The sequence below is a fragment of the Cetorhinus maximus genome, chromosome 13 (genome assembly GCF_964194155.1).
Source record: "Cetorhinus maximus chromosome 13, sCetMax3.hap1.1, whole genome shotgun sequence".
NCBI lineage: Eukaryota > Metazoa > Chordata > Chondrichthyes > Lamniformes > Cetorhinidae > Cetorhinus > Cetorhinus maximus.
In genome coordinates, this window is record NC_135891.1 from 22,450,790 (window position 1) to 22,474,684 (window position 23,895).

General features: G+C 39.3%; 1 protein-coding gene across 15 annotated transcripts in view; it reads right to left on the minus strand.

Moving 5' to 3' along the window:
- Positions 1-23,895, minus strand: part of LOC144688485 (band 4.1-like protein 1) — a 289,382-nt gene that overhangs the window by 34,332 nt on the left and 231,155 nt on the right. For 6 of the 15 annotated variants that reach the window (XM_078555099.1, XM_078555105.1, XM_078555096.1 and 3 more), the window contains 4 exons: positions 17,768-17,943; positions 12,980-13,164; positions 6,506-6,691; positions 942-1,049 (listed from right to left, as the gene is read on the minus strand). In XM_078555099.1, the coding sequence (XP_078411225.1) occupies positions 942-1,049; positions 6,506-6,691; positions 12,980-13,164; positions 17,768-17,943 (655 nt within the window). The remainder of the gene's footprint in view (positions 1-941; positions 1,050-6,505; positions 6,692-12,979; positions 13,165-17,767; positions 17,944-23,895) is intronic. The other 9 variants (XM_078555106.1, XM_078555103.1, XM_078555101.1 and 6 more) reach the window with 3 other exon arrangements.

Consider the following 23,895-nt stretch of genomic DNA (forward strand, 5'->3'; position numbering starts at 1 on the left):
ATGCTCTTTACCCAAAAGCTTCTCAGATAGGACTTCTTCAGGTTCAGCTGGGTGTGTTTGTATCTCAAGGATTTTTTGGTCATCTGACTTCAGCAACTCTGTGCTATGCAGTAGGGGAGTTATTGTCAGGGTCCTTTCCTCTGAATCAATACTTTTAGAAGTATCTTCTTTTTGAACAGCTGACACAACACCAATCTCTTCAGTCACTGGAGATTTTTCTTCGCACGACTCATCTTTGTGTAATGCTTCTTTTATAAGCTCCATTTCAGGAGAAGATAGTTCTAATACAATTTGCTTTTTGTCACAAACAAGTGATATAGCCTCAACTGCTTCTTCTTCTTTGGGTTCATTTCTGTCACTTTTCTTTTCAACTACAACTAGTTCTTCTAGCCTAGAAGCTCGTCTTTCTATCATAACCCATTCCTCAGAGCCCTACATTTCAAATATAGAAACTGGTCAACATTACAGTATTCCATGAACAAGCATATAGCAGCAGACATGCATTTCACTTTTCTAGATTGTTTTACAATAAAGAATTGTCGTAACTAGATGAAGCTAAAACTCTTTCAACATACATTTTAGTAACTATATGGAAAGTTACAGTTTAAATCTGGACACAAAGTAATATGGTTTATAGTCTTTAAACACAATAATGCTAAGTGATGAAATAAATGAGCTCTATAAATGGGTTGATTAATAAATATTACAACAGCAAATATTTCTTAAACTGTACTTAAACCTTTATACTTAACTATCTGTTTCATATTTTCTCTTAATAAACATTTATTTTGGAAAATATTAGCAAACTGGCTGAAAAATAATAATTTCATTACACTGATGTTAGTCCTGCCATTTAAAACTATTACTCATCATCATCAGTTTATTTGTGCTTATTTAAACTACAATTCCATTTTATCAAATGTAAAACTGAAAATGTCAACCTCAGGGGAAGATGCAAGACTTTTCTTTGCTGAAGCTTCCAGAGATAAGGCAATGGCACCCACTTGAGAAGCAGGCTCTTCCTTCGCCTCCTCTTCAGCCCTCGCAGACTGTTAGAAAGGTTAATTAGCTGATATACCAGAACATATTGCATAACAAACAAATAACACATGTGTTAGCTTCTTTCTCGTGCCTTTTATTTTGGAGTAAAGATAGTTGGTGGGGTTGTCAGGTTTTTAAGATAAAGAATATGATGCCAAATACTATATGTTCAATTAAAAAACACACTATGCAACCATTTTATTGATGCTAGAATTCATAAGCCGCTGGGTTAATTAGCACCATTTCTTCTATCTAGTGATTGCTTTTATAACTTATGTTATTTTATTAAGAAAACAAGTTTTCTTCTTTATTGTAAGTTTGAATGGTTATGCAATAATTCATTGAAGTGATTTATGACAACTACCCACAAACTATTAAGTATCTTCATGGGGGTGAGGGTTGCATTTCAAATGTAATAATATTCACTCCTGAAAGCTCAAAGCAAATGATGAGTACATGTTTAATTAACACCTGCCTGCTCCTCAAACTGTCTGTAGCTCCCAGCAGACCCTTCATCCTTTAACAAGAACCAATCAAATAAACATATTCCTAAAAATAACTCTGAACATTCGACCTCAGCCCTGCAATAAACCTCACAGATCTCCTTGAAACCAGACAAGCTTCCATCTGCACAACAGTTCTGCACAGCATGGCAGGAAATGCAACGTAGAAGGAGTCTTACAATCAGCTTCTTTACCACTTCCAAATTACACCATTTTCAGAGCAACCATCTGCCATCTACAACAGTAAGCCACACCTCAAAAATTCTCACAAAAGTTTTATGACAATTAAAATGATATTTGAAAAAACAGAACCAGCAGAAATAGAACAGTAAATAAATATAATTGAATATTGAAAATAATTAACGAGGGAACTTAACCTCACAGGAGCTCACAAAATTTGCTGTTCATTGGTTATGAGGCAGAAGTTCCTTTTGAAATATTTTCCATATTCAATAAATTCCAATGCATCCACAATTATTAGATTATATTTATTGTTTGCAGTACAACACAGCTAATGCTTTAACAATTCATTTTCACCCAGGAACACATACTTTTAAGTTTCAAGTGAGGAAAACTTGATTAAATCTCTCCTAACTAGTCAACAACATAGTAGCATTATTTTAGTATTGCTGAAGTGCCCTATTTTCCATTAACATGTATTTTAATTCTAAGAATGATTGTGTGCAACATCCAGAATAGCATGGTTTCTTATAAGATTAAGGTTGGATGAAATGCAGCTGGGTACAGGAATATAATTCTGCCCTGATATCCAAATAAAACCTAGAAAACGGATTGGCGTGTAACTTACTCTATAGAATTTGTTAACATCTGTAATAAACTACAAATATTAAATTATAAAGATTCTCATACACATTGTTCTAATCTAACAGCTGCTTCTGGAAGCCAGAACTGCAATTACAATATAATTATATTAAGTGTTAATGTTTGGTTTTGGCCTTTAACAAGCTGTGGCATCTGAATAACAAAATAACAAAGCCATTATAGGACGAAATGCAAGGCAAAATGAAGCCTCATTGTTCAACTCAACTGAATGACTCCAAAGAAGGAAAGGATATCTTGAAAGAAAAGGCACATTATAAACAAATATAGAAACACATGCTGCTTGTGCTTTTTTCTTTTGTGTTTACCCATCAACATTGCTGAATTTGTACCAGTTACAAACACACAGAACATCTATTAGCAATTTGAAGTTTATACAAAATACCCCAATGGTACACACAAGAACAACGAACAAGAATAATGTATGATAAGGAAGGTCCCAACCTGATAAGCTTACCCAGGACGATCATTTGAAAAATGTTACAAGTGCCACAGTTCTGTGGAACATCATTTTCTGACACGTGCTTCACTTGTATTGCAAATCAGAGGAGTTAAAATATTTATCTGGATCTATATAATTCACTAGAATCAAACAATGGACCAGCGACTGTCACATCACCTTTACCAATATCAGACCTTTAACTACCATAACCACACAATATTTAGTATGTTGCATCAGACACTGCCCAAATCTATGACTGTATGTGCCACAATCATAATAAGTTATGCAAAGATAGATCGTGGCAGGAGTTATAAATCCCTTCCTCAAATCCACTTCATCTCCAGATTCCCTAGAGAAGCGAGGCCATTAATGAAGACTCCTACACCACTGCATTTTTTAAATCTCTTGTAGCCTATTGAGATCTTTACGACTAAGGAGGCTGAGCACCTTGAACTTTTTTTTTAAAAAAGAAACCACGGCATGGTCAAAAACATTAAAACACTGAATATTTTGTTTTGTTAGATAGGGAACAGTAATACAGAAATCTCTAATGCAAGATTCAATTCTCACTAAAATCATCAAAATAGGAATAGGAAGGAAAGTTGGTGTGAACAGCATTGGTCCATTGAAAGACTAGGGGAGACAATAAGATAGTAACCCACCTATTTTCTTTGCTGGTTCCTAACCACCAAGGGGCAATCCTCAAGCTTCATTTTTTGCAGTCGATTCTGATCTTTTGGTGACTCATTGGTAAACTGCATACTAATAGCAAAGACAATTCTGAGGTACTGTCCTCATGGGCCACCTCAGCCACCACTGTGTGCTGCAATGGGGTGTTGGGTCGGTGGGTGAGGGTGGAAAGGGGAGGTAACTTCTTCAGGTGGCACAAAAATACTGACCTCACCTTTGCCTCTCTGGCTGTATCAGCTGTCGAATTGATTGGAGTGTTTAATGGTGCATGTTCTGACCAGTTCCCACAAAAATGGCAACTTGTGGAGGTGGGGAGGTCCAGGGACCCTGATTTCCTTGTTGAAATGGACCTATCAGCGAAACAGGCAAGTGCTATGAACAACCATCTGGGGGCTCCTTTCAAAATGGTGGGCCACTGACCCAATTTTGAGGCCATTACCCTCCCACTGTGTGAGGCAACACAAGTTAGAATCAGCCCCTTTTGGATTGATGAGTAGTGATGGACTTGTTCATAATCTATGCCAAAGCTTGGCACAGGCTATGTAGCCTGCACAAAATATATTGCGAGAAAGAGAAAAGCAGCCCTCTCACCCACTGGAGCAATAAGAATGCAACAGTTGAGTGCTGCTGGGGGAAAGAAAATTGAAGATGTGTCACACGGGACTCATAGGCATGGTACAGGAAAGGCGAACAATGGTGATCTTTCGAAATGACCTCCACTATTGGCTTACTTGAGTTATCTACATTACACAGATGACAAGAAATAATTTCCTCTACTTCATTGATTTAATATGACTCTCCTCCTCTTGGTCAAATATTAGATATTCCAAAACTATCAAAATCGTAACATTGACAAATTATCAAAAGCTGTAGTCAGTTTGAGTTAACAGTAGATGGCACAATCTATTTTAAAAATTACAGAACTAAAATACTGAAGATGCTGGAAATGCTCAGCAGGTCTGGCAGCATCCGTGGAGACAAGAACAGACTTAACATTTCAGGCTGATGACCTTTTGTCAGAACTAGAAAAAGTTAGAGACGTTAACAGATTTTAAGCAAGTACAGTGGCAGAAAAAGGAGAGGGGAAGAACAAAAAGAGAAAGTCTCTGATTGTGTAGAAGGCAGGAAAGATAAAAGGGATGATGGCACCAATCAAAAGGATATGGTAATGGCACAAGTAAAGAAATAAAAGATGGGTCAAGAGGAGGTATAAATGGGAGTAGCAGAACGAGTACCAACAGCTAGAATGTTGTTGTTTATTGCAAGGGGACTGGAATATAAATGTAGGGAGGTTTTGCTATAATTATTCAGAGCATTGGTGAGACCACATCTGGAGTACTGTGTACAGTTTTGGTCTCCTTACTTGGGAAAGGATATAATAGCATTAGAATCAGCAAAGGTTCACTCAATTGACTCGCGGGATGAAGGGGTTATCTTATGAGGAAAGGCTGGACAGGTTGAGACTGTATTCATTGGAGGTTAGAAGAATGAGAGGTGATTTTATTGAAACAAAGATCCTGAGGGGACTTGACAGAGTGGATGCTAACAGGGTTGTTTCATCTTGTGAGAGAGACTAGAATCAGGGGGCATGATTTAAAAATAAGAGGTCTTCCATTTAAGACGGGAATGAGGAGATATTTTTCTCTCAGAGGGTTGTTAGTCTGTGGAATTCTCTTCCCCAGAGAGCGGTGGAGGCAGGGTCATTAAATATTTTTAAGGCTGAGTTAAATAGATTCTTGGTTGACAAGGGAGTCAAAGGTTATAGGGGTAGACAGGAAAGTGGAGTTGAGGCCACAATCAGATCAACCATGATCTTATCAAATAGTGGAGCAGGCTCAAAGGGCCAAGTGGCCTACTCCTGCTTCTAATTTGGATGTTCTGGTGAATGTAGCTGCTGTCCATAAAAAAGGGGCTAAGCTTATAATCTGGAATGGTTGAATTTAAGGTTGAGTCTGGAAAGCTGGAAAATGCCTAACAGATGAAGTGCTGTATCTTGAGTTTACATTAAACTTCATGGAACCATGTAGAAAGCTCAGGTCTGAGTGGGATTGGAGCAGAGAATTAAAATGACAGGCAACTGTAAGTTCAGGTTCATGCTTGTGGACTGAAGGGAGGGATTACGTAAAGTGATCACCCAATTTGTGATTGGTCTTCTAATGGAGAGCAGCAAATAGAGTAAAGATGTATAAGTAAATTGCTGTTTTACCTGGAAGGATTGATTGAAGCCCTAATCTCTCCTGTCTTCCTCCCTATCACAGTCTTTCCCTTTCACTCTTTCCTTCCATCCCTACCTCTGTACTTGCTTAAAATCTATTATATCTCTTAACATTTTCCAGTTCTGATCAAAGGGCATCAGCCTGAAATTGTAACTCTATTTCAGTGACCTGCTAAGTATTTCCAGAACTTTTTATTTCCACTTAAAAATAAACCTTGTGCCTAACTATAATGTACCACAAAGGTGTGTTGTAGTGAAAAACATTATTGGCACTGCTGAAGCAAAATGCTGAAACATTGTAAAAATACCATGTCAGAAAGATATGAAAGAATACTAAGGAAGTTGTACCCTGTTGATCTTTCACCAGAGATTTGGAAAATCTTGCATACTTTATTCAGTCCACTATTCCTTCTTAAGTGCACAGAATACCACAGTGCATCAAAAAAAAATCCAGGAAATGCTTTAAAATGAGACTTGTCTCCTGAGAATGTTCAATAGTCTGACTATTGCTCACTCTGTAAGATCTCTGTTTCAAAGTCCTTTTTACTTTGTACCTAGTATAAGATCGGAATCTTACTAAGTGTAAGATGCACACAATTAAGTGTGGTCTTATGCAATTTAAAATAACAGCAGTTCTAGTTGTACCATTGCTGTGACTAGAAAAATAGCTACCACCAACAGAGTAACAAACAAACGGATAACCAAAAGCCAAAACCAAGTAGGTAGATCAAGCACATCTACAGCTTCAACAATGCGTTTATAAACAAAACCCACCTCTTTGAGCTTCTCAGACTCCTCTTGCTCTTTGTCTTTAGGTTTCGATGAAGATGGGGAAGTAGTTAATTTCTTTTCTCGGTCACCATGACTGAGCTTAATATTAGTGGATTCCTGTAAAGTCCGTTTTAGTTCATTGATATTGGCCTGGTGCTTCAATAGTACATCTTCCGATTTGTCCAGGAACTTCAGCATAATTCAAAAAGAAAGATAGTGTTATGTTAGAAGTAACAAACGCATTGCTCATCAGGGATGCTTAAACTAGAGGAAAGAAGATTTACCTCAAGTCCATTTCTTAACATATTTGCCTGAAATGCCTCTACACTGTTTTAGTGAAGTGTTAACCCATTTAAAATAATCGGATTGACATTTCTTCTCAAATTCACTAGAGATAAGAATTCCAGACAGAACACTCTTGTTTCCTTACTTAGGACTTTAGGAAAGTGACTAGACTGTTGATCATTTTTTTTGCCCTGTAGTGAATATTTCATTCAATTACAAAACATAGTTCAGTTTCAATTTATGTGATATGATTTAATTACAAAATACATTTCTAAATTTATCCTCCCTAAATATGTCAAAAGTTCTTTTCCAAGAATTATTTTGTAGACATTCCAATTCATGTCATTTGTGGATGGGCCTGAAAATTTTAAGTAGTATGTCAAAAATGATCTGCTTTCCTTTCTCTTTGACAGGCTCCTTGATGTTAATACTTGATCGTGTAACATCCTTGTTATCAAGCTTGTGTATTAATGAGTGTTTAAGGTAATTTGGTATGGGGTTCAAAGCTTGTGTTTACATAACTGTTAAGTCTATAGCAGTTGATGTGCAAATGTGAGTAATAAGCTATATTTAACACAGAACTCATCCATATCCAGTTTTGTCTGATGGAGAGAGTAACAATTCCTATGTCAAATATTATACATTCAGCATTAATTCTAGCCACCCTGGCACCACTCAAGACAATGTGATCCAACCTCCCCACTTGCTGTAAAACAAACTTCCATTACATCAAATTACATTTGCACTTTCCACACCTTATACCTCCCGCCTCCTCAATAAAGAAGAAAGCACTATTACAGAGACTGGAGTGAATTTCTGCAGCTAGTGGAAGTGACACTGCATCTAACTGGAAATGATATGTTTCTAATGTTATATGTACAGCCCACAAGATGAAAAATTAACAAACACAGAATAAATCAATGGCGAGAGACTTTGCATACAGCAAGCAAGTAAAAAACATGGAGTGCTATATACCGCAATGTAATGTGTTTGGTGATCAAACAATTTCATCAAAAGGTGATCAATGGTTAAGAATCAGTTATTTTTCACAGACAAAGCCTTTATAGCATTTTAACAGTTCCACAGTCACCCATGAAATGTATGTTAGCATATAGGTAGTGTACTGACAACAATGAAGAAACTATGAAGAAAATTATCACCCACTTTCCTGTGTGGTAACGAGAAATATCATTCAGTCTTCTCATCTCTGAAACACCATCAATTTCCAGTTCTGAGTTATAATTCAATATTTCAATGGGAACAGTAAATATTGTGGATTGTGTAGGTGATAAATCTTGAAGGATATATGAGTTGGATCTGTCTGATGTTATAGCTATATTTAGTTTGATGAATGACTCTCCATTCAAAAATAAATAGAAACTAGTTGTCTCCTAACTTGAGCAATATTTTAAAACAGGTATGAAAATGTTTCACATAAACTACAGCAAAAACCAATCCACAGTGGTCCGTACACTACCTCTTGCCTAAGTTTCGGCTCATCTTCATGTTCCATCTGACAGCAAAATTTTAAAAGAAATCAAGTCAATTAAATCCAAAACAAGAACAGTTATAATTTGTTGATCCTCAATGAGAAAATGGAACCCAAGCCTGACCATTTAAAAAATAATGCTTGAAACAAAAGCAACTTATGAAACAGAAAATAGATTAAATTAATAAAAATAGGGTGCATTTACACTACAGGTTACAAGTTGTTGAGCAATTTCTGCTTCATACCGACACTAAACTTGTGTAGGGTAAATGTGGAGTCAAGGTCTGAGTTGACTCTGGACTAAGAAAGACTCTCTCCTCCAGGGAGCCTCACTCTGGTTCACTCCAACAACTTTGGCTCTCTATTTATGTTGCAATGACACTACAAAAATCACCTTGTATCAATAATTGTACAGCAGTTGTACTGTTACTGCAGCCTAAGTCTGCTGCTAAACATTGGATAGCATGGGTGAGACAAGGTCATTGAGAATGACTACAGCCTACTTCCATCAAGCAGTTGGTTTTATTGGAAAAAAAATCAATAATTTAGAAGGTGCAATTATTCCCATATCTTTAGATTTCTGACCTCTTCCAGGAACATGGCAGGGCAAAGGACTTTTTACTCCTTGGCAAACAACCTATCTTTCCTTCTTATTCATTTTCTTCCATATACCCTGCATAAATTTTCTTAAGCAAAGGAAGGAAGACCTATTCAAGTATAAGCCAACATGAAGCTATGGTCACAGTGTTTGTACTCCGTTACAACTATGTGGAAATATCTTCCAAGCCAGCACACTTAACATAAGCCCATATCATGACCAAAGATTTTCCTGAATATCTTTATATATGGCTCCTTCATTGCTCTTTAGAGGAACTGCAGTAAATCAATTTTCATTTCTTGTTTTTTAACATGTTTATTCAACGCCTTTTCATAGCAACTAGTTTACTGGGTTCATGGAAAATGTTAGGTTTGTTTACAGGCTCATAACATAATCATCAATTGTCTAAATATATGAAATATAATCTGAAATATATGCTTCATTTTGGCTTTCTGTGAAGCTGCAAGAATGCTGAAATAGAGATTTCTATCAATAAATAAAACGGAGTTATCAGCTAGATGAGAATTTTGGACAAGATCTAAGATCTTCTTCTCTTGAAAGTATAACAGCAAGTACTTGCATTCACCCATGCCTCAAGTGCCCACAGGATTGCAGACAATTCTGTTCAGGGCAAAAACTAGATATCAGAGGTTCAATTCGAGTTTCAACGCTGAACGCAGGTATTAAGTATTCAGGTTTCTGGGTGTTCCAGGCCCTCTCTGTAAATCTATAAAATAGAAGATATTGCTCTGCTAAGCCAACTCCTAATCATAAATTAAAAAGTGATCATTGTTACATTTCACTTCAGCATAGGATGTAAAATAATTAAGTCCTGAATATACACTTGGAATGTGTTATATACAGTGGAGTTTGGCTTTGTTTGTTCCCAGAAATGGACCGCAATCCTCTTCCAAAAATCTTTAATAGACAGCCTGTATGAATCCTCAACAAGATATCATGCTGCAATGCACCTCTTTCCTCGCCATCTTCCATAATAGCCTTTCTTTGCTTGTGTTCTTGTGTTTGCTTCAGTTATCCTACCCTTTGCAAATAAGTGATTCGATCAGAGGAAAACTTTTCCTGAACCACTTGCATGTGGCTAAAGGATCTAGCACAGAAAGGAAAAATAAAAGAGTGTGTACTCCTACCAGTTATCCAGTAATTTACATTAGATGGGTGCAGATATCTCAGAGGGTTGTGGGGCTGGAGGAGATTACAGAGATAAGGAGGGGCAAGGCCATGAGGGATTTGGAAACAAAAGATGAGAATTTTAAAATCAAGTCGTTGCTCGACTAGGAGCTGATGTGAGTCAGTGAACACGGGTAATAGGTAAGCGAGACTCGCTGCAAGAGACACAGCCAGCAGAGTTTCGGATGACCTCAAGTTTACGGAGGGTATAATGTGGGAGGCCAGCCAGGGGTGTGTTTGAATAATCAAGTCTAGAGGTAACAAAGGCTTGAATAAGAGTTTCAGCAGCAGATGACCTGAGACACGGATGAAGTCAGGTGACATTACGGAGATGGAAATAGACAGCCTTTGTGATAGCGCAAATGTGTATTTGGAAGCTCATCTCCAGGCCAAATATGATTCCAAGGTTGTGAACAATCTTGTTTAGTCTCAGACCCTTACCAGGGTGATGGATGTAGTCAATAGCTACGAAATGGCTTCAATCTTTCTAATATTTCATTGGGGGAAATTTCTGTTCATCTAGTACTGAATGTCAGATTAGCAGTCTGATAGTTTAGTAACAGTGGAGGAGTTGAGAGAGGTGGTGGTAAGGTAGAGCTGGGTGCCATCAGCCTACATGTGAAAATTGATGCTGTGCTTTTGAATGATCTCATAGAGGGGTTGCTTGTAGATGAGAAATAGGAGGGAGCCCAGGATGGATCCCTGGGGGACATCAGAGGTAGCAGTGCAGGAACAGGAAGAAAAGCTGTTGCAAGTGATTTTCTGGTTACAATTTGACAGGTAAGAATGGAACCTGACACATCCCACCTGACTGGTCAATAGTGGAGAAGCATTTGGGGAAGATGGTGTGGTTAACAGTGCCAAAAGCTGCAGACGTCAAGAAGCATGAGGAGGGAAAGTTGACATTTGTCACAGTCATATAGTTCAGGCTTATTGCAGATTTCCTAAGTAGATGAATTGATCTATTTTTTGATGGGTTTCATTTGTTTGGGAAATGGATCCACAAAGTTTTAGAGTTAGCATTGGAATAACTGTGGGCTATGGAAACTTTTCTGTTATGTCCAAAGTCTCACTGGGTTTTCTGGAATAAAGACAGAAAATGCTGGAAAAAACTGAGCAGGCCCAGCAGCAATGGTGGAGAGAGCAAGAGTTCATATTTCGAACTAAATGATTCTTCTTCAGAAGAGACCTGATGCTCCTAGACTTGATGAGTTTTTCCAGCACTTACTGTTTTGATTTCAGATTTCCAGCATCTACAGTATTTTGCTTTTATATTACAGAGTTTTCTGGATTGGATGATGCTTGGCAATCAGAACTGGAATGTCTGTTGTATTTCTAAAACTTTGTGGATCCATATATTCTTCTGCGGCCCGGTCTCCTGTTTTGTTTTATAATGCTCCTGTAGGTGGCTTGGGACATTTCATCACACAAAAAATGGCATTTAAGTTGCTGTATTACTCATCAATCCTAAACATCTGGGGGCGAGTTTTAACCTCAAACACGGGCAGGCTTGGGGCAAGCAGGAAATTAAGGTGTTAAAAATCTGAATCCCGAACCCATCCTCCCCACTTCTGGTTTCAACGGAAGCAGTAAAGTGACCGGTTTCTCACTCTCAGAAAACCCAACAGTCCTCCTGGGCAGGACTGTCAGATCAAGGAGGCAAGTGCCTTTCCATTTACCAGCAGCACACCTGGCTGGACAACCTCCCACCATCAAATACTCCATCCAGCCTTTGGATCTTTCCCCAACATTCCCCATGCCAACCACCCCCTCTCCAGGCCTCCAACCTCCACCTAAGGTATCCGGTTCCCCCTCCCACCCCATGACTCTGACAGCAGAATCAGCCCAGTCAGTACACCGGTGGAATTCCATATTTATCTTTGTATTTTATCAGATATACCATATATAGATATAAATGTATGTACATGCATAGCAGTATTACTATCAGCGGTTGTTACACAGTTTCTATAACAGCAGCAGCCAGCATATATCTATGTGATTTAGTGCACACAGGCCCAACTGGAACCTTTCCTGCATCTAACCCTGAACATGTATGCTTCTCCGCATCTCTGATCATGCTGTTCTCAAGTTTTCATGTTGCTCTTCAATATCTCTAATTCATCACTCTACTATGTTTCCTTATGCTTTGGCTCCTTGAAGCTGCTTGTTAGGGGTTGTCATTTTGGTCATCAGCAATGTTCCCTCTAAGCCTCACAGTCATGCAGCAACCAAAAGCTCCCATGCAGGCTGCATACAAGTTGGTCCATTTAAGTTATCATGCATCCGCGGACACACAAAAAATGATGTGGGCCCACGCGCTTAAGTAAACTGGCCGAGGACTACGAAAATGAAATTAGAGCATACCTTGGCTGTCAATGTCAATTTCAAGCAGTTCCATGTCAAGTTGAGCATTATGAAAGATTGCTTTGCTAACCTCCAAGATTGCATCATAATCCTCACTCATTCTCTACAAATAAGATGTGGACCGTTTCCTTTCTCGGGCACCTTCTTGATCTTTTACTCGTGCTGCAACCTGGGTTGAGTCATGGGCAATTTTGATCTGCGAGCTTGCTCCCATCAGGAACTAAGTTGCTTCACATTAATATCATTTAGGATCCTTAGCACCAGCACAGTTGATAGTGCTGTGCCACCACAATCAGTTAGATTTGAATCCAGTTCCCAGTAGTGAACTTAGATAGTGCGTTAAGCCAAATCTTTAATTATGCTATCCAATTTGACTCAGACAGACAAATTAGGGGAAGGTATTTATTTACAGAAACATGCTACTCTGGCAGGCTAGGCATTAATCTCTCTTGTATTTCTACATAATCCCACTAATCTCCTTGAGTACAGTGGATTGTTGACTAATGGCAAAATGATTCTCTGCATCAGGAATTAAAACTTAAACACTCGGTACCTTCATTTCTTTAATTTTTGTTGGTGTGGTTACTTCATCTGTTTTTTCTGACTTTTGAGAGGATTTCTTGCTGTCTGACTTTGTTGTGTCTGGAGTCTCTGTCCTTGAAGTCTCGCTTGCATCTTTCGTTGACTCCTTCAAAAGTGCATCATGGTTTTCCCCAACTGAAGCTGGACGGAAAAACTCTGCAAGTCAGAATATCTGACGTAAAATGTGGTCATTATACTCTAACATATTTCATATCAATCACGAGCAATTTGAGTGCAGTTTGATACAAGGGCAATTCAAAATGCATTAGTCTAATCCTGAAAACACGTTGATCTATTTATTGAGCAAATAATTAAGCATTAGGGTAGGGATGAGCCAATTTCTGGTAGGGACCAAATTCTAGGTACACCCAGGAAGTGTGCCAACTTCTAAAGGCTCACCTAGAAGAGGCTAGTTAGACTCCTAATCACTGCTTTACAATCCCACTGCCAAATGCTCAAATTCGGCAGGGCACACACCATGTACACTCTGTGCAGTTTTTCCAGCTTTACTGCATCCTTAAATGGACCGCTGGAAATGCTAAAACTTTTTTTTTTAATACTTACCTTTATGTGGAGGGAGCAGCCCAGCTTCACAACAACACTGCAGGTTTATGCAGTCCCAGTTTGCTCCCGGTACCCGCCTCCCAGGCTCTCACCCACAGGCTCACATCAGAACCATACTTTTTCCAGGGCTGGTGAGCTGTATTGGGATGCCCGAATAGCACCTGCAATTTGCCACTTTTATGTTGGTGTGGCTTAAATTTCAATTGTCAGTGGGCAGTGGGCCTCCAGGTGTACCAGTTTCTGGCACTTCACCATTATGTCCCCGCTTGCATTTCTTATTTTAACTGATACTATGCAACATGAAATATATTTGAAAATAAAGTTCTATAGCCAAAGCCCAAAATTGGCTGGGTCTCTTTGCTCTTAAAAAAAACAGCCTGAGGGGTGACCAAAGAGAGGTCTTTAAAATTATGAAAGGTTTTATTATAGTGGGTAGAGAGAGAATGTTTCCCTCCTGAAGGGAGGAGCATAATGAAAGGTCATCAATACAAGATGGTCACCAAGAAATCCAATAGGGAATTCAGAAGAAACTTCTTTAACCAAAGAGTAGTGAGGAAGTGGAACTCACTACCATTGGGAGTGCTGAAGCAAATAGCATAGATGCATTTAAGAGGAAGCTCAACAAGCAATTGAGGGAGAAGAGAACTGAGGGCTACGATGCTAGATTTAGTTGAAGAGTATGCTCCATACAAGTGGAGCATAAATGCCAGCATGGACTGTTTGGGCTGAATGGCCTGTTTTGTGCTACCTATCCTATGTAATATTGTCTAAGCAACAAAAATGTGAATTGTTGATCGCTTATATTGGAGTCAAACATATATGGTTAATATAAAGCACAAATCTACACAAATGCAGGGTTGCAATTTAATTCTGGCCTGCATTTCATTTGCAGAATAAGTAAAAACTGACATGTGCATCTTTGAGGGTGAAGTGGATATCAGTGTTAATATGTCAACTAGGGTTGATTCATAGAATCAATATTATAACCTAGAAACAAACCCATTTTGACCCATTAAGTCTGCACCATTGTTTACACAATCCCACTATCCTATTCATTCACTTTAATATTCTTTTTTCAAGTAATTATCCACTTCTTAATGAAAAAAATCATGGACTCTAGTTCAACATCAGTGGCAGACAATTCCATATTTTAACCATCTTTTGCAAAGAATTCTTCTGAAAACATTGCTTTTTTTGATTATCATAAATTTGTGTTTTGTCACTACTTCATTAGTCAGTGGAAAAAAAATTGATTTTACCTCAAACACTCACTCTTGAAGATTCCTATTAAATCACTTCTTCACCTTCTCTGCTCAAGTGAAAAAGCCACAACTCCTCCATTCTGCCTACATAACTGTCAGCCCTCCTCCCTTTTCAGTTTTTTCCTTGCTTTGTGCAGCCGTTTTGACATATCAAATGAGTACCTGAAACTATTATATGTGAACTAGTATGAACATGCTGTATCTGGATTTCCCCAGTAGCACCATCACTCATACATACAGTTAAATATTTTATATCATATTGCTCCACTGTGCTCTTTGAAAAGCAGTTCAAGAGAGCAGCACAAATGTATCTTGCTCCTAGTAGTTTGACTTTCGCATTTACCTTACCTGCTTTTGAAAAGATGGAAAAAGTAGTAAGTTCTCTATGACACGGCTTTATCTCAGTGGTAGAACAAGCCAGTTTATTTTTAATATGTACTATAATAATTTAATATGAAAAGTATGTGAGCCAGTGCAAAATAAGGTCACTTTAAATTAAAATTACTTTGCTTGAACTTTATGAATTAATGAGCATATTGTAGGTAGAGCTCTCTTTATTTACCTATTAATATGTAATCTTCCCTTCCTTGCCAAGATGATACAGCAACAATTATTGTCCTTTTCTGCTTTAGAAAGGGTAATTCACACAGGCGAATAATTATTCGAAAATGGTCTGCACCACATAACATGTTTGAAATTTTAAGAAACTTTGAAAAGGTAAACCTTCGATTGGTCAGTGAGTAACCAGTAACCAGATGGCATAATTTAAGATTCCCACCAAAAGGGCAAAGGAAGCTGTTGAGGATTTTTTTTATGTAGAGGGTTGTTAAAACATGGAATGACTTCTCAGAAACAGTAACGGAAGAAGAATGCATGATGACTTTTAAAATGGAAGTTGATATACTTTTGAAGAATAAATTAATTAAATCGGTATGGGGAGAAGTCCTGGTATAAAATTGTCAAAAGCCTTTTTTGAGATCTGGCACAGGTGTGATGGGTTGAATTGCCTTCTGTACTATAAAAGAGATGTAGAATAAGCAGATAGGACACTTCACCACAGGCAGAGAGAGAGAGAGAGAAAGCACTATGGGGTTTCTCAGATACAAGTTTTATATATTTGTGAGTGAACACAATCACTGCTATAGCACCTTTGTCACAGTGTTGCAAAATGCTGAACTTTCATAAGCTTAGAGTATGTTATAAAAAAACACAAGTTAAAGCTTGCACACATCTATGTTCAATACTATTATCTTTGAATACAACTGTTGTGATTTGAAGGAATTGAGGTAATATCAGTATTTCATTTATTGCCAAATATCAATTACTAATAGTAAGTAATAAACGAGCTTAGTTTACATGTGGGACTCTTGCTATTTATACAGGCCACCATTTACCCATTTTTAAGGTTACATTTAACTTAGAATAAAATAGCTGCACTGTATAATATGTTATTGCACCACAGTAGGAAACAAAGTGAATGCATACACTTCTTTTACCAACACGGTGAAGTACTTTAATGGTTAAATCAAATATTTATTTTGAATGCTAAACTAAACCTCTGCACAAGTTCACAGGACACTCTTCTCTGTGATATTTGGTATCTCTCTCTATCTTCCGGTACGATGCCCTGAAAGAGTGTTGGCAACTATGGACTTATATGATCAGTCCATGGTTATGCTTGGCAAGTTACTGCAGTGGTTTGCCGTCGCCTCCTGCAGATGGCTGACCAGGAAACAATCCTGCTCTTACTGCCTGTCATAGGTGAACTGGAAGGATTTACAGATTGACAATCAACCTGTTTGGCTGCGTTACGACACACCTTCCTTGGCCATCCAGCCTTGAACACAGGGCTTCTGGCACTAACACTGCACCACCAGAGCTCCGCCAATATTTGGTACAAACAGTTTAAATAACTGATAAAAGTTAAGTGAAAAAAACTGGTCACCACCTACACTAGAGTAAAATAGGTTACAGCTTTGTAAGGGTCTCCAGAACTACAAGCAACATTGTGTTATTATCAGTAGCATCAAGCAACAATAATAATTGTTTTTCCAATTGTGTCAAAAATGTACACCTTCATTCAAATACATTTTGCCTCAATACAATTTTCGGATCCTATTCAGCCCTTTTCAGTTTGCATGCCATTTATAGAAAACTGCTAAGATGAAGATTGGGACAGTATGAAAAGAGAGTACTTTAAGTACTGCAAATATAATTTCTTTTTGATCCTTCACCTTATCCAACTACTCTACTGTAATGTATTGGGGGTTTAAAAAATATGCTCATTCACATCTGATCTATCCTTAATGCATTTTGTTTTTTTTACTGGTAATTGTTGAGTTTGCTCGAGGCTGGAAAAGTCATCCATTACATGTACCATGTGAAGCCATTTGCACCCTGGTGAAATCTTACTGCATCGTGAAAGTTTACCTAGAAACCTATTAATTTGCCCTCAAAAATAATTGATCAATCACAAAATAATGATGTGCGCTTTGAAAGAAAATTATCACCAAACATTTAAAACAGAATGTACTGGTACACCAGAAATTCCAATATTACTCAGTTATTCAAATTATTATGTCTTTTTGAGTTTATTTTAGTTATTTACATCTCAGCACTTCACACATGGGAGGAATTCTCTTTTAGGGGACAAATGTATGCTACACCCTTTCCTAATTTTCTTCTTTTTCATGAAACAGTATGGATGAAAGAGATGGGAAATGGAATCAGAGTACTGTATGTGGCCCTGGTGCAAGAGGTGGCACCACAGATATTGTGAGCTTAATGGCTTTCTTATGGGCAAGATTTCTAAGACTCACCACCAGTTTGTGCAGTGCACATTTTTGTAGTGCAGACTTAATGGAAGACTTCCTTTATGGCACTCATGATAAATACTTCGATTGCCACAGTGCATATGTCAAATAAAATCATACCTCCATCTAGACTCCTTGACATTGTATATCTTTTGCTTGAGGAGCGTTCAAAATAGGGTGCAGGACGATCTATTAAAGCACTGGCTTGCCTTGTTTGAGCCTGTGTGCGGCCACTATAACGGAACTTTGAGCCCATTACAAGGAATCCCTTTGGAGGCGGTTCAGGGGACACAAGTCTAAAAGGAAGTTAATGAACACAGTTACTACATACAAAAGACTGGAAAAAGTTTTGCAAATCACCAAAATAACTGACAAGATAAATAACAACTTACAAGAAGATGTGACAACAACTTGCATTTATAGCACCTTTAACATCGAGGAAGAGTTTCAAAATGCTTCACAAAAGCATAATAAGGCTAAAATCAATAATGAACCAAGGAAATTATTTGGATGACCAAAAACTTGGTCAAAGAAGTGGGGGGAGGGTGTTAAGAAGGATCACAAAGGAGGAGAAATAGGTGGAGATGCCAAAAGGCTGATGACGTGAATTTCACAGTAACTGCAGACAGGGATGCAGTATTGGAGGAGTAGGGAGCAATGAGTCTATGGGGGGAATTGTTGATGAGGATTTATAGGTTGATAAACGAAGGGAAGTAAGGATAATGGAGGTCAGCAAGGATTGTGGCAAAGTGAGAGTGGGAATTAAAAGGAAGAAAGACTTGCATTATACAATGCTTTTCACAACCACCAAATGTCTCAAAACGCTTTGCAGCCAATTATTTTTGCTGTATAGTCGCTATTGTAACACAGGAAAAAAGGCAGCCAATTTGAGCACAGTAAGCTCCCACAAATAGAAGTGTGATAGTGATCAGATAATCTGTTTTTTGTGATGTTGACTGAGAGATAAATATTGGCCAGGAAAATGGAGATAATTTATCAAAATGGTGCATAGGATCTTTTATGTCCACCTAAGGGGGCAGACAGGGCTTTGACTTAACATTTCATTTGAAAGTTCAGATAAGATACAGGAAGTGGAATTCTGGAGGGTGGAATTTCAGGATGATTAGGAGTTTCTTTAGAGATTGAAAGACCAGCAAATGTTGGGAAAGTTGAGTCTAGAGATGAAAAAGGCATGGTCGAAGATATCAAGAAAAGAGGAGGGATAATACATCATACACAGGGTGATTTTGAAAAAAGATACTCTCAGTGCCAAGATCAGGCACCAAACTGTAGAGGTTTAACCAAGGAGTGTAATGGGCATGGAGTTGAGTGACAGTTATTGATTCAAGAACTTTAGAGAGGATTGGGAGGTTAGAGATAGGGCAGTAGTCGTAGAAGATATGCAGTGATCTCTAATTGATTGCAGTCTGCAGGGACTTCAAGCGCATAACTTATGGAGAAGCATAGGATCAGTAACAACAGCTTCTAGATTCTTGCATTTAACTGTGCATGTGTGAACTGAAATTGTTGTCAGTTTGAGGTTTTGTGAACCATAGTCTGCAGAAGAATATAAAAAATAGGAGCAGGATTAGGTCATTCAGCCCTTCAAGCCTGCTCCACCATTTAAATGAGACCATGGCGGAGCATCTGGTTCAACGCTATTTTCCTGCCCTGTCCCCATATCCTGTAATGTTTTTAATGTGTAGAAATCTATCGATCTCAGTCTTGAACATACTCAATGGCTGAGCCTCCATAGCCCTCTAGGGTAGAGAATCCCAAAGAGAATGATAAGTTCAAAAGGTCCTCCTCATACCAGGCATTGCCCCCCACCCACCCCCATGTTCCCTCATGTCCTCCATGCCAGGTCATGGCATTGGCCCCACAAGTGTTTCAACAGAGTAATGGATTCCTGGGCTCTCAACCAAACCTAATTATGCATTCTTGTCTGAGAGCCCAGTCATCCATTAGAGTATTAAAATAGCTGAGCCTTAGCGAAAGCATTTATTGATTGACAGCTCTGGCTCTTTGATCTTTGCTGTTAATTTCAAAATATTTATTTACACAAGGTTAAGAAGTTTCAAGTGCTTGGAGTTTCAGCTACTGATACTTTAAAGGGTCTGGATGATTTGACACTTTTATTGCCCCGTAGTAAAAGGACATTTTTTTAAACATAGTGGAAAGTAATGAATTAATTACGTTAAAAAAAAACCTCATCCTATTGTCATAATAGGGTTCATTGGTTCTCTACAGTATATAGTGGTCAATGGGCATGCAAGTACCATATTTCGCATGGGCGAGCGAGAGACCATGAGGGTGGGTAGGGTGCATAGCCTGGCATGGGATGCATGAGGTGACATAGATGGGAGATTGTGTTTGGGGGGGGGGAGGGAGTGAGGTCTCAGGGGCTTTAATTTTTAAATTATAATTGAGATGAAGTCCCACAGCAGCGGGGCAGGCCTTTTAAACAGCTTGCCTCAGCACCCGACAGCCCCAAGGCTGCCTCAAACCTTTTTCCCAGGTTGGCTGGCCCGGCTGCAGCCTGCATCTGGCCCCCTGGCAAGCAAGATCCCAACGTTGTAGGCACTACCCCCACCCCCCCCCCCCCCCAAACATCCCTTGAGGTGGGTGCTGAGCTGGGTATTTTCCTTACTCCCACTATCCACCTCGATGATGAAAATCCAGTCCCTAGTTTCTAATGAAACATCTTTATGCTTCTTGAGCTCAGTAACTTCATAGCTTTCTGAAGCTCTCTCTGCAGCTTTCTAACAACTGTCTTATGGCTACGACTGGCTGCAAGTGATACTATTGTTTGTGTCACTAAAACTCCAGTGCTGGCCTTCTCTTTTTAAAATCCATTGTTTTCTCTGATTGCATCTAATTATAATCCAGATCCTGTGTTCAAAAGTACTTTATAGTTGTCTAGTGCTGATACCAATATACCTACAAACAATTGTGTTCTCATTTATCTCTAGAAATTGCAAATAAACCCTGAAAAGATGTCTTGTGAAAGTGCTTTAATCTTCACTGTAAATCATAGCTCAGCAACCAAAAAAATTATAATTGTTCACATTGGATGAAAATATTGTCATCCTCTTCACTGCAAATTCTTTATTAGTGTTACTTTATTAGTGTTTACAAACAGTGCAGCATGCTGGCTTGTCCCCACAGCTAGAACCAAAAAGCAAGAGAAGAATTCACTCAAGCAAGTTTCTTGCAGAGAGCCAACAATATTGGCTGTGGCCAAAGGCTCAGAACTGCCTATTCCACTTTGCTCTCTCAGGTGGTGAGTGGACTGGAGATGGGGGTGTGTGGGGAACATTAAGGTAATAAGGTCAGAGAAAGAAAAAAAAGGGGAATATTTCCCTTAGTGGGGGGGCTATAAACTCAAAAGAGGCAGCAACCTTATTTACACAACATTGCCAATTTGTGGTTAAACACAGCAAGGATTTTCACTACATAAAACATTACAGTGTAAATGAGAGTTTGTGTGAGTCACTGCTTTTGGAAAGGTACACCTGTAGAATCCATCATCACATAGGGCAGAATCTTCTGGCTGGCGTGTGGGTGGCGGAGCCCACACGCCAGCGCTTAAAATGTCGTGCGTGCGTCCCGACGTCAGTGCACGGCATCGCGATATTTCTGTCGGCGGGCGCGCTATGCAGTGGGATGCGTGCCCGCCATTAATTAAAGGCCTCGTTAAGGCCCTTAACTTGCCAATTGTCGACGATTTTGAGGGGCCCGTGCGAACTTCAGCTCGGCACATGGGCCCAACGGGCAGGCGGGTAGGTGATTTTTTTTACAAACCAGATCCAGTGGTGGGATGAGGTTTGGTAGCGGTTTTAAAAAAGTTTAATAAAGTTTTTGTTTATTTCATTAACATGTCCCATCTCGTGTGACATTTTCACATGAGGGGGACATGTTAATGAATTTTTTACTGTTCTGTTTTTTATATTTGCCAGCCTTTCAGCGATCTCCCTGAGGCAGCACTTAGCCTCAGGGAGATGTGCGCTCTTTCGCGCACATACGCTAAAGAACGCACTCTGACAGTTGGGACCCCCCCCCCACCTGCACAGGAAGCGCATAGCGCTTCCCGTCAGGTGGCCCGCCCACTTAAAATGGCGGCGGGGCCCGTTTCGGTGGTGGCGATCGGCTGCCCGCCCACCACGGAGCCGGTGGGGCCCTCCCGCCCGCCCATCAAGGGCAAAATTCTGCCCATTGTTCCAAGAAAATGCATTTTCATTTAAAAGTAAGTCTTGCAACTCTTTCATAATTCCTATCTTCACATGAATGCCTTCAACTATGGAGGGTCTGCCTTTAAATCTCCAAATCATCATGTAACTACTTTTGCTGTTAAGTCTTTTTTTCTTTAGCTAAGGGACAGTGTCATTTTGTAAAAAATAAATTTAAGAAAATTGTGCACAATATAGCTTGTGATGATTTCCTGACATCACCTCCTGAATGCTATTGTAAAATATAATTTGATGATTTTTTTTTTTAAAAGGATTCAATTTGTAAAAATATAATGCATAATAAAAAAATCCATTTGTAAACAATCTGCTGGTTCCATAACTCTCTTCAACCTGCAGATAAACATTATAAGCAGTGTGCTGAAGTAAAATAATCCTGTATAATTATCATGGCACAAATAACTTGAAGTTATATAGCCCTTTAACAGAGCAAACATCCCAAGACACTTCATTGTAAAGATGGAGGGGGCGGGGGCATGGGGGAGGGGAGTAGAACAGACATCGTTCAGCAGTAGAAGAAAGAGCCATGGTAGCAAAGCATAGCCAAAGAGATACATTTGGGAAGAAACATTTTTCCCAATGGATAAAGTTGCAAAGCAGAAGGATTGGGCGAAAGAGTGAGAGAGCTTTAAAGGTTATGGTTAGTTTTAAGCTTTAACGAAGAGGAGCTTTCATAAGCAGGTTGTTTTTCATACAAGTTAACATCTGCAATGCTAATTTCCCCAAGATGAAGTGCAATTCATTAGAAATCATGTGGAATACTCACCACATTCTCCTTTCTACTCTGAAAGGTCACACTGTCAGCCTATTAAGTTCAGGCTAAAACTAATTGGCCCAGTTATTTACAAATAACACAATATGCAGCAGCAGTAAAACCCGGCAAGAAACTAGAAGCACCAGACTTAAAACAAGAAAGATAGAATCAGTCTTCAAGGAATTGAAACAGGTTTGTTACACAGCTCAATAATCTGCAAGACTTTTCAGAGCCAACAGACAATTCCTCTGCTAGTCTCATGAAGTTCAACTTCACAGTGAACTGAGTTAAACAGGACAAAAATCTTCAGTTCTTTTCCCATGCGAAAAGCCTCCAGAGACCCCATAGATACAATGGAGCATATTGTGCACTGACTGGCTAGAGAACAGATGTTCTCACTTCGAATATTTTTAATGCTTCGGCTATATAAAATTTGATTAGCAGCTGGGATAAGGGTTTGCTAACCTTAGAACATAATGAATCAGACAACCTGACCTGCATCTTGCAGACAATTTAGCTCGTGTCTCCATTTTGAATTTTAGAAAGTCAGGATCAAAAACTGTATGAAATAAAGTGCATAATTTTTCCCTATACAATGCCAAATGAAGACTCTATGGGCAGAATTTTGCCGTTGGTGAGAAAGGGGCGGGGCCCGCTCGCCGACGCGTAAAATGACGTGGGATGACATCAGGTGGAACCCCCGACGTCATCCCGCCCCATTTAAATTTTCTGGAAGGCCAGGGCGCAGCAAAATCAGCTGTGGGCCCGCCGACCTGTCAATGGCCAATTGAGGCCATTGACAGGATCATTTAAACAAATAAAGGACCTGCCCGTCCAACCTTAAGGTTGGCGGGTCGGCCAGGAGCCCCGGTGGGGAGTAGAAAAAACATGAAACCTCATCCATTGGCGGGATGAGGTTTCATGCAGGGTTTTAAAAAATTTAATAAAGTTATAGTGTAAATTATGAACATGTCCCATCTCATGTGACATTGTCACATGAGGGGGACTTGTTAGGGATTTTTTTTTTCTATTTTTAATCTTTTACAAAGTGGAAGCGATCTCCCTGAGACTGCACTTAGCCTCAGGGAGATGTGCGCTCTTTCGTGCACATGCGTGAAAGAGCGCACTCTCGCATTTTGGGAATCCCCCCTTAATTGGCCCGCCCACGTAAAATGGCGGCGGGGCCCGCTTCTCTGGCGGGGATCAGCTCCCCGCCCGCCGGAGATTGGGTCGGGCCCACCCGCCCG